We start from the raw sequence: 12,011 nt of genomic DNA on the forward strand, positions 1-12,011 counted from the left end.
AAGAAAGATTTAAAAAGAGGGATATCCTACGTTCCTACGTTGGAAGTTGTAGAAGGCTACAATGGCAAGAAGCACCAAGAGGAAAAGGCCCCGTTCCCTGTTCAGTGGAATCTTCCATGCTCCCCAGATTCTTCCTCTATTCCACCCTGAAGCACATCGGTCCCAGAGGCTGCAGTAGGATGAGGTGGACCCAGGCCCACAGGGGTCAGAGGACCTCAGGCGCAGACCTGGCCTTCCACCTTGACAATCTCCTGCATGCCACCGCCTGCACCCAGCTGGCTGGCCCATGAGCTCCCAGACTGCCTCTCTGCTTTTCAGCATCATGGTGGCTGGTGGCTGGCCAAGTCCAGCTTGGTGGCCTCCAGCAGTCAGAGCACTGTCCAGGGAACTACAGTGATATGGTTCTGGTGATGCACTGGACCTATCTGCTGACTACAGGAAGAAAAAGCGCTGAGGTGGCCCCTGAGAGGGTGTGCATCTAGGTCTCCCCGTCTCCCACCTTCTCTGATCTGCTGAGGTGAAGGAGACAGGAAAACACCTGCCCAGAGCCCCCCCCCCCGCAATCCCAGACCATCTTGTCTCTGGGCCTACCCCATCCTTCTCCAGGTTCTGTTCTACCTGCAGCCCCCACCTCAACCCACAAAAAATGTCTCAGTTTTAATCCAGACTTTCAAATTTTTTAAAATTATTAGTGCATGGGGGTGGGGTTGTGTGTGTATGCACTAGTGGATGCACAAGCACAAGACAGGATGACATGTGTACCACAAAACATCTACATCTCTGGGGCTCAGAGGACATCTACAGATGGTCCTTTCCTTCCATCTCCACAAGAGGTCCCAGGGATGACAACTTAGGTCTCCAGGCTAGCAACATAAAAGTGCTGTACTCACTGAGCCAACTTACTGGCCTCTTGGTAGCCCAGTAAGTACACACTGTTATCTCCACATCTGAGCACGTAATGGGAATCTAACTCTGTACAGGGTCTCAGTTTTGTGGGTGTACTGGGCTTTTCTCCCACTAATCTATGCCCACTATTTTGGGAGCTTCAGAGGGCAGAGGCTCCTAAAGTAGGCCACCAGAGACAATCCAACAGGCAGCCGCCCTGGCATTGTGTCTCTGCAGGAATCAGGATGGAGCCCCCCAACACATACACACATACACACACACACACACACACACACATTCAGCAACATCAAACCTTAGTGGGCCTCACAAGCTCCGATCTTTCTCCAATTCCCCGAAAGGTAGGGACTAATGAAGGAGACAGGAGAGCACAGAGACACTTCCCCCAGCTCCATCTCACAGGAGGCTGCAGGCAGAGGCTGAACATGAGGCCTGAGTCATCCCTGCCATGGCAGGGGAACAAACAACTGAGGTTTTCTCTGACAAGCACAGTGTGTGGCAAGGGCCGCGGCAGGCTGCCCTGCAACTTGATGCCCTACACTACTAGCCACTTGAGGAGGCCTCAGTGAGGACAGCCTCAGGAAGCAGGTCGCTTGGCCTCCATGCCCCCCACTTACCCCATGCAGCACTCACCGGATAGTCTCAATAATCTCATGAGCAGCATCGTGGTGCTTGTCCTGAAAAAGAAAAGGCTGCAGAGTGGGCTCCTGGCAACCACACAGCAACACCCCACTCTTGTTCTGCGGTGCAAACCCACAGCACCTGGACCCCACAGAGATGCTGACCCAACACATTCCCCAGAGCTGGAGCCTGACTCAGAGCTTTCTCTCTCTGCAAACCCGAGAGGTGTCAGCAAGTCCTACAAAGTCCCATTGGGCCAGTGTCCCCATTGACAGAATGGGAAGCAGACATCACAACCACATCATTGTGCTGTGCCTGAAATCAAGCCTGGCCCCAGCATGACCACTCAAGGCCAGATCTCAATTTGTCCCCATTAGAAGCCCAAGGATGATGCCAATGACACACTGAAAGACACAGAGAGAAGAACGACAAAAGGAAACAGGAGAAACAATGCTACCTCCCACCCTTCTCGGCTGGCCAGTGGCCCCTATAAACTTTCCACACACCCCCTCACTGACTGCACACTGGCCTAAGACCTTTGTCAGCTCCAGCTCCATCATGGAAGTGAGCTGCAGGATGATGAAGACCACAGGGAACAGTGCCTCGCGAGAACAGACACACGAACACACGAACATCATGTCTAGGTTCCCCGGGGCACAGGATTCCTCCCAGCTCTGCCAAAGTCCTGGTCATCACCCCCTGCCACAGAGGAGCTATAGACTTCCAGTGCACCCTGTCCAGGTCATGAACACTGGTGTGTGGGCCCTGAGTGTCCCCACAACCCTAAGTCTCTAGACAGTCTCCCACTGTGGTTGTGTGGAGGTGACCCCACTTACACAGGGCGTTTGTGGGGGAGCATAGTAAGTATGGAAGTATACCCTACAGGTCTCAGGAAGTTTGTGAAACTTCCATGATCCACAAGCACTGTGAGAGAGACTGAAGCAGGCAGTTGGCCAAGTCTTGCAGGGAACCCCAGAAAACTCTATGCTGGGGTGTTCTTTCCAGTGCTGGGCTGTCTCTGAGTCACCTACGCTCAGTAAATAACCATAGTGAACTCATGGGTCGCCTAAGCTTCACTCTGTGGGATTAGTTCTGCGGTCTGTGGTTGATGCCCTGTCTGGGGTGAGGTGACAACTGCCCATGCCTCCCCAGGGAAGACACACAGCTAGGGCAAACTGTTACCCAAGTGCCTTACCTCTACACTGTGTAACAACTGTGTATGTTCATATGCTACTTCTGCCATGAACACCCAGGCTCCCTCTCTCTGTCTTGTCCACCCAGACACTCCTGAGCACCTGGGCCACAAAACAACAAGTATCCACTGTTGTGGTGCCGAGCACCGCTGGAGAGGTAGACCTACATCATGCTACACCATACCAAGCCACTCTCTGGGTACTCAGTTGCTCATCTCAGGCAGTTCTTACAGTTCCCAGGCAAGCAAATCACCACTCACCACAAGCTGAGACTCATAAAGGTCTTGGAATTGGGAGAGGGAGGCTTAAGAGGCAGTTCAGAGGTTAGAGCAACGCTAATCTGGTAGACGACGACCCAGGTTCAATTCCCAGCACCCACATGATGGCTCACGACAGTCTGTAACTCCAGTTCCAGTGGATATGATGCCTTCCTCTGGTCTTCACAGGTACTACATGTACACGATGCACAGACACATGTAGGCAACACAACTATACACATAAAATTAAAAAAATAATGGACGGAAAAAGAAATGTCTGGTAGCAAGGTTACAAAACAAAGCCTGACCTAGTGGCACACACCTGTCCCCCTAGCACTCTGAATGGTGCAGGCAGGTGGACTGGGAATTCAAGGTCTCCTGAGCTGCCTGGAGCTCAAGGCTGGCCTGGAATAAGAAAGACTATCGAAAGGAGGGGGTAGAGGCAGGCTGGGCATGGTGGCTAGGGCTAATCTAGGTAGATCTCTGTGATTTTGAGACTAGCCCAGCCTACAGAGATAGGACAGCCAGAGCAGTTACTCAAAAAATTCTGTTTTCAAGCAACAACAAAAACAGTAAATTAAAATTAAAAAAAAAAAAAGAATGGGGAGGGGAAGGGAGGAATCCACTTAGCTAGGACGATACTGGGCAGCATCAGAACACACTGCTGGTCTTTCTTTTATGGCCCTCAACAGAGGGTCTGGAGCGACACGCCTCAGCAGCAGATGCTCACCTGTCATGCATAAGGCCGTAGGTCTCAGCCAACACAGGAACACTGGTGCAGGCCTGTGCATTCAGGAGGCTCAGGCAGGAAGCTGGGGATTCTGCAGGCAGCCTGACCACTCAAAGCCTCGCTCACGCTCTGCCAGTTTCCAACACTATGGAAACCCAGCCCTTGGCTTTCTGAGTCTCAAGGTTCTCCTGCCTGCACCTCCCAAGCACTGGTACCAAGTGTTGGGATTACCTTGCAGGGTTTTTGTTTCGTTTTGTTTGTTTGAGACAGGGTCTCTCTGTGTAGCCCTAGCTGTCCTGGAACTCGCTCTGTAGCCCAGACTAGCCTCGAACTCACAGAGATCCGCCTGCCTCTGCTTCCCAAGTGCTGGGATTTAAGGAGTGCATCACCACTGCCCAGCCCTTGTAGGGTTCTTGAAGCTTCCCAGTACTGAGGACCTAGCACTGTTGTTTGTTGGGCCCTACCATGTCCACAGACAATCCTGAGCTGTGCACACTAAGAGGCAGATTCTGTTCAGCTATGGCTACGGCCATTCATTGGTCTCTAGGAAAGGATAGGCATGCAACCATCTGGGAAGGGAGTATTCTGGGCACAGCCCCAAGAGCCCGAGTTTCTTAGAGGTGCTGATCTCTTTATACAGGGACAGCCCCTACCACCAGTCATCCTCTACTGGTTACCACATCTGACATAAGATCAGGAATTCACTGCTGGGTGGCCAAGCCATTTTATCTTTTTCTCTCTCCCAGGGCTAGTAATGGAGCCCTGAGTCTTGTGAACACTAGGAAGGTCACCTACTGAGCAATTTCAGTCCTTTTGGATTTGTAAGCAGGATCATCCATGTAGACTAGACTAGCCTGAAATGCCTAATCCTGCCCTGGCCTCCTGGAGTGCTGCTGAAGTCAGGGACATGTGCCAACCACACTCTTCTCACCAATATCACAACAGTCCGATTCTTCCACAAGACATCCAAGTGAAGCTGGACATGGTGGCACATGCCTTTAATCCCAGAATTTGGGAGGCAGAGGCCTATAGTTCAAGGCCAGCCTAGTCAACATTGTGAGTTCCAAGACAGCTAGGGTCACACAGAGAAAGAAACCCTGTCTTTGGGGGAAGGCGAGGATGAATCACTCTTATGTGGTTTCCCAAATAACATCACAGCAGGAGTTACACAGCAAGCTGTTAGAGGCTGTTCCAAACTTCCTCCTGGATTTGCTCCCCCCAGTGACTATCGGTTGCTCAGATGAAAGGCAAAATGACCAACAGAGCCAGAAAGAGCAGAGACTGCACAAGGACAAGAGGGGCAGGAGCGTCACACAGGGCTGTGTTCAAGGATCAGCACAAAGGAGTCAGTCAACACCCCATCCCAACCTGAGGAAGACAGAACATGACCACAGGGAATCCCAACAGGCAAACCAGAAGCATGCATCCTGTAGAGAAGCCTGAAGAGTGACCTCAGGCATTAGCAAACATGGTCCCACATGAAGGGGGACTAAGGATCCTGGTTCCAGATGGGCAGCTCAGTCAGATGTGCAACACCAAACGTCCCAAACATTGTACCTCACAGGAGGAAGGAGACCATTAGAAAGGGCCATGGAGATATGACACACACAGGCTGCCTGATGGGCTGCCCCAAGAATCGCACCACATTCCAGACACGCATACATAGAAAGAAGAGAGTTCAATACAGAACTTTTCTGCTAGCTTTGGAGTGGGAGTCTCACAATGCTATCCAGGCTGGCCTCCAACTCATGGGCTCAAGCAATCTTCCTACACCACCCTCCCAAGCAGCTGGAACTACAGATATACCCAGCCTGGAGAACGTTTTTTTTAGACTTGACCCTGAACTCTAAAGTCCACAAAGGGACTCAGGGCATGGCCAGCTCCTGGCCACTAATTCACAGCACACACAGAAACACTTAGCTTCCTACTGCCTGCCTTCCTGAAGGCAGGAGAGATGGGGATTCAGAGGTCCACAGAGGTACAAGTGTCCTAGCTCAACTACCAGGACAGAGATGAGGCCACAGAAAGCCTGTCCATCTGTGCCAGCTGCCAGCCCTGCAGGCAGAAGAGCTTCTGCTGAACGGTTCATGCCAAGCTGGCCTCTACAGTCTTCAAGGGGGAGTGGCACCACCTATCCAGGCCTAGCAAGTGACATAGGTGAGTCACTTGCTAAGAGTGACTGCGTGCTCACCACCAGGACATATCTTTGGGCCAGGCCACTCCTCCCTCAGGGTGTGAGGGAAAGGATAGGGGCTCAGTTACCCTTGTTTTAGAAGAGTTGACACAAGTACTGAGGGAAAGGCAAGCAGCCCTGCCCAGACAACAGTGAGACAGGGGCACCCTGCACCCTGGCAGCTGCAAGTACCTGGCACAGGAACTGTAGAGGGGCCAGGATCTCAAAGCATTTGCTCTGCAATCAGAAAGGACAGTAACAAGTTAGGCACCCTGAAAGCACCTGCAGCCCAGATGGGGTGTGGAGACTGGGTACTAGAATTTGCTAACTTTCAGCCCAGCTGAGAAGGCTCAATCACCATGTCTAGCAAAAGGCCCAGTCTCAAAGGAAGATGGTGACAGAGGACACATGGCAACCTCTTCTAGCCTCTACACTCCACAGCGCATACCTGTGCACAGTAAATTTTAAAAAAAAAAACTATTTTAAAACTACCTGGTGCATATAAATGCACTATCAACCTTGGTGCCACACCAGTTCTTATCAGAGGTCCATCCTAGGATAAAGTTGAAACAAGTCCTACCTTAGACCTGGAACCTCTCCAAACTCAAACACTGCAAGCCAACACAACACACACGCACGCTCGATAAGGTCACAATGTTGAGCTCCACAAAAGGAGACATCAAAACAGGTAATTCTGAGACAGAAAGTATACTCTGTGTGCTGGAACAGATGACTATTCCCGGGGGTGATGGACTGTTCTAGAACTAGACAGTTGTAATAGCTGCCTGACCTGTGAATATTCTGCAGATCCTGACCAACGCTTTGAATGCATGAACTGTACTAGGTGCGAATCAGGTCTTAACAGAGCTGTTTGGGGTACTGAGAAGAAACCCAGGGCTTCCCAAAGGCAGGGCAGGTGCTTACTAAAGAGGGTATAACACTCTCTGTTGTGCACAGGCTGGGCTCTATTCCCAACATGACATAAACCAGGCAGGTAGGTGTCTGGAAGACAGAGTCAGGAGTCCATAGACACAGAGAGAGAGGGGTTGGGGAAGAGAAAGAGGGGAGAAGAAAGGAGATTGCAGGACACTCCCTCCCCCAGTAGCTCTGCCCTGCCTCTAGGACGCCCACTCTACCAGCAGAGCAGTCTGCAGGACCTCAGAAAGCTGTCACGTGTCTTCTCACACTTCAGTCCCAGAGGAGCTGTGTCTACACAGCCCAGACACCTGTGTTTGTCTGAATCAAGCTAGCAACAAGGTGGGCACCTGTACTACACAGGGTAGGACCATGTTTGGGAATCAACGAACCTGACTTGCATTCTGGGGACCCTGGGAAAAGATGACAGGACTGCCCCAGCAAAGAGATATGGGGCAGCTGATCTGTGCCCCCGAACTTTAGGCAACAGTGTGTGGTCTTTCTGTACACCACTGACACCCTGAACCGAGTTCTGCAGGGGCCAGTGTCAGAGCCTCCCCTCTTCCAGTTATGGCAACCACAAATGTCCCTAGACATCACCAAGTGTCAATTTGGGGCAGGACCTCCTTGAGAACGGCTGGGTAATCTCTCCATAAGGCAGAAGTAAGAAAGTATGCCCAAGAGCCATATATCCCACAGGAGGTGTTCCTCACTAACCTAAGGATTTCACTTTGTAAGAGTGAGGACACAGGAGCATTCCTGAGTGCATAAACCTATAATTACCCCCAAATAAAATATCTAACTTGAAGCCAGCATATCTCATGGCCATATTCACAGCATTTGGGAGAATGAGACAGAACTGCTCAGAGTTTGAAGCCAGTCTGAGCTACTTGGTAAGTACCAAACTGCCCTGAATACATAATCAGACCATCTCAGAAAAGAAACAAAAAGGTCTAGGTTGAAAAAGGGCAGTGCTTCCACAGACAGGGAAGCCCAGCTGGGATTCCCCAGCAGCTCCCAGTCTCTTCATGAACAGAGTAAGTGGCCTAAGGTTGGATTTGAAAGGCAAGCGCAGAGTCAGTGTTTCACAGGGAAGCCTACCATCACCACCCCTTCCCTTCTGGAGCAGGTCAGCCCACACAGGCAGGCTAAAGGTCAGCCTGCCTCCTGCACACATGAGCAGGGATTAGCCAGGACACTCACCCGCCAAGGTCAGCAGCAGAAAATGCTTTCTGAATCACACTAGGGCTGGCTCACCCTACTCACAGCACGACTCACCCAACTACCCACAGGACTGCCAAGCTCATCAGAAGGGACACGCCACTACACAAGGCCTACTGAGTCACCAGCAGGAAGGCCACCCTGGCCCTCCCTCTCAGGTTTGTCGCCTAAGCTGCCTGCCAAGCAAACAACTAAAAATGGCATCTGCATCCTTTCTGACGAAAGGGTCATTCCACAGGGACCCAGGGCCCTAAACTGCTAGAAGGATAATAGCCCCTCCCACCCATCAGTTCTCCAAACCGGGTCCCCAAACTGGGAATTTCTGAGTGTGGACAGCATGGCTGCTGTCCTCTAAGAAGCCACTGGCACCTGCCCAGGGCCACGCCTTACTCAAGTGTGGGACTGTCACACTCAGTTCCTAATCTGCCTGTGAAGGTCCAGAGCCTGCAATGATGAATGTCTTTTTGCCTTCTGTGCATGTCCCCAGGGACACCAAAGGTGTTTTTACAAAGGATTATGAAGCCAGACCTGGTGGCGCACACCTGGCCTTCCAAACTGAGGGAAGGCAGGAGGGTGAGTCAGGGCATGCTGAGACCACCATCTCAAAAGACAACAGACTGGGAAGGACTACAGGCGGGCATGCAGTGTGACCTGAACTCCCACCTCAGCAGCAGGATCGCCTTCATGGTCCCTTCTCTCCATGCCTTGGAAATAGGATCACCTGGCAACAGAAGATTTTCTGTTTGCTTGTTTACTAGAGGATCTGATACATGTAGGGCAGGCTTCTGTGGAACTATGTGGCCAAAGCTGGTCTTGAACGCTTGATCTTCCTACCTCTACTTCCTGGGTGCTAGAATGGCAGATCTGACACTGTGTGGAGTATGCCAGTCACTGCCAATGGCTTCCTGAGAAGCAGAACTCTCCATGAGAGCACAGGCATAGAAAAGAACACTGTGAAGTGGCTGTCTCCACTGAGGCTATGTGGGAGCCAATGCCACCCCCCATCTGCGGGCCCTTGGACAGCAATGTGACAGCCACAGCTGGAATGGGCCTGCCAGATGTCTGGGCCAGCAGACTCAACCCTGTCAAGTGAGGTCCAGGCCAGCAAGGGAAAGGCGCTGGCCAGTCGTTCCCACTGACCACTGGAAAACTAGTTCCCACCAGGCTCGACTGAATGCCTAATTCACATGGAGTGGGAACTGGGCCGGTGTCACTGGATGAACATTCATCTTCATCTCCAGGGAACAAGGTAGAAGCAAACTGGCAGCACCACTCCACTGGGGCACCAACAAGGTTGAGACACATTTTTTTTAGCCCTTCATACCCAGATATAACAACTTTAGGAATTCAGGTTGATGTCTGTCCACTCAGTACGGACCTAGCAACTCAGCTCTTGGTACTTCCAGGGATTACTCCAGCTTGGACGAGTCCACATGCAGGTGCCTAGAACTCACTGCCTCTAGTCACACTCACACACACACACACACACACACACACACACACACACTGGGGTGCAAGCCCATCACCCCAGCACTAGAGGCAGAAGCAGGATATCACTGAAGGTTCAAGGCCAGCCTGAGCTACAGAGTGAGTTCCAGGCCAATCACAACTGCATAACAAGACCAAAGAAATAATAGAAAAAGAAACACTGGACCAGTCCAGGCATCCTGTGACTAAAAGAATGATCACCAAACTGGCTCACTGTCCAAAGGATGTTGCCGAGCTAAGAAGAAAAACCAGGGGCAACCCCAAGCCCTCAGACAGTGTGGTGGCTGGGCGAGCCTCAGACACATTCTCCCTTGTGACTCTCCAGAGTCACAGGTTACATGCTGTTGATCGTTCATTGGACTTTTTGGGAATAGACAGCCAAGAAAGTGAGAGGCAGGAAGCAGAGGGGGTGGCTCAAGTGTGCTGCACCTCAACTGTGACAGTGACCACAATTCACAGAACTGTACACTGGGAAAAGTGAAACGCTGTCCCTTGTAGATGAAGAGATGAGAATTAAATCAGAACTTTTATGTCCACAGAGGAAAAGTCCTGAGAAGACCGACGACCTTCCTTTCTTCCAGACAGTCTCACCACACAACCCTCCAGATTTCCCGAGGCCCCTTTAGGAGCCACCAACATTGAGGGACAACTTTTTCAGTTTCCCACAGTCCTTGTAGTCACAGCAACAAGAGGGAAGAACCTCTCCAATTTCTCAGACTCCTTCTAGACAAGCCACCAACCTGGAACTCGGAGATCCTCCTGCCTCTACCCCTGCCCAATGTTAGGGGGCATGCCACCCTGCCCAGCATGCATACAGGCAGGTATTTTTAAATGCCTGTTACATGTGCTTTCAGCTGTGCACGTGAGGAGGCTGGAGAACTTGGGGGAGTTGGTGCTCTCCTTCCACCATGTAATAGGGATTGAACTCCGGTTTGGCAGCAAGAACCTAGGCTGAGCCATTCTGCTGACCCTAGCAGAGTTGACAGTGAACACCTGTAGGAATTTTTTTTTTTTTAAGACTGGGTTTCACTGTGTAACAGCCTTGGCCACCCTGGAGCTCACAGAGATCTGCCTGCCTCTGCCTCCCAAATGATGGGATTAAAGGGTGCTCCACCACACCCGGCAGCTGCAGAAATTTTCAAGGACACACACACACACACACACACACACACACACGGAGCTGCCCATTGGGAAGGCCAGCTGCAAGGGCATTCTAGGGCACATATGTAGTCCATGGGGTCCCAGTGAGGCGAAGAAATTGGCTCAACAGCACCCATGGACCATGCTTCATTTTCTACTCAAAACATACAGGACCCCCAGCAACCAGGACGCTGAGGTCCCCAGGCCCTCCTGGACTTCAGAACCCAGTACTCCTCTGGCACTTCCACTTTGCTTATCGTTTTCCAAGGCTCCTTAGGATTAGAGGATGACACCCCAATTTCCCAGGGTCTCACCAGCCCTGCCCACCAACAAAAGGGGACAACCTCCCAGACTTCCCACCACCCCCCCCCCCCAGCCACGACATCAAGAGGAGCAGACATCTCTGACCTGGCAAAGCCTCTACACACACTCTACCAACACGCGGCAACAGCCCCAGCTCCTCGTGGTCTCACCAGCCAAGTCCACCAACCTGAGATGACACACGAGGGACAAACTGAGGTGACAACCTCTCCAACATCCCAGGGCCTTCCAGCCTGGCCCACTGACATGAAAGAACAACTTTTCATAACCCTCCAGTCGTGTCACCAACATGGGGGACAACCCGATGAAGTGAACGGCCAACCTCGCCAACTTCCTAAGGTCCCTTTAGCCCCTGCCCACCAACACCAAAGGTGACAACCTAAGAGGGCGTGAGGGGACAACACGAAAAGTCAGCAGGATGAGACAGAGACGACAGCGTGAGGGAACGTGAGGTGACAACGTGAGAGAAGGTCACGAAGGACCGAAACAGAGACTAGACGCCCCCGACCTCGAAGTCCCCGCGGCCCTGCCCACAGCGTTGCCCCGGACTCAGGCCCGCAACGCCCGGAGACGCGGGGCTCCAGGCCAGCGGCAGCGACAGCGCAACAGGCCGCGTCGGGGCAACGGCAGCCGCGGGCGCGGGCCAGGAACGGCCGAAGACCCGCCGCCGGCCCGGAGCTCCGGAGCCCCGCGAACCCCAACCCCGGCCTCCCCGCCAGCACACTCACGTAGACCGGCAGCGGCCACGGGTAGACAGCGGGCTCGGCGCCCACCGGCGACTTGAGCCTCAGCTCCAGCTTTTCGCCCATGTCGGCGCGCGCGGCCGCCGCACCATGCTAGGCGGACGGTTGGGGGAGGGGCGGGCCGCCGGCGGGAAGCCGGGCGGCGGGGGCGGGCGGACGCGGGGCGGACGGCTGAGGACAGACGGCCCGGCCTGCGCCTCGGCCGCCGCTCCCGTGCAGCCCCCGGCTCCCCTCTTTGTAGGAGTCACAGACCCGGGACGTCTAGCGCCGCCGCCATCTTGGGCCGGCGTGAGGAGAAGGCACAAT

General features: G+C 52.9%; 1 protein-coding gene across 4 annotated transcripts in view; it reads right to left on the reverse strand.

Moving 5' to 3' along the window:
• The window catches only part of Dot1l (DOT1 like histone lysine methyltransferase), a 42,785-nt gene extending 30,774 nt beyond the window's left edge, over positions 1-12,011 (reverse strand). For 2 of the 4 annotated variants that reach the window (XM_085692483.2, XM_085692482.2), the window contains exons 1-2: positions 11,691-12,011; positions 1,537-1,580 (exon numbers count right to left, since the gene is read on the reverse strand). In XM_085692483.2, coding sequence (XP_085548609.2) covers positions 1,537-1,580; positions 11,691-11,771 — 125 coding nt within the window. In that variant the 5' untranslated portion in view covers positions 11,772-12,011. The remainder of the gene's footprint in view (positions 1-1,536; positions 1,581-11,690) is intronic. The other 2 variants (XM_085692485.2, XM_085692484.2) reach the window with 2 other exon arrangements.

Source organism: Myodes glareolus, chromosome 8 (assembly GCF_982192425.1).
Source record: "Myodes glareolus chromosome 8, mMyoGla1.1, whole genome shotgun sequence".
Taxonomy (NCBI): domain Eukaryota; kingdom Metazoa; phylum Chordata; class Mammalia; order Rodentia; family Cricetidae; genus Myodes; species Myodes glareolus.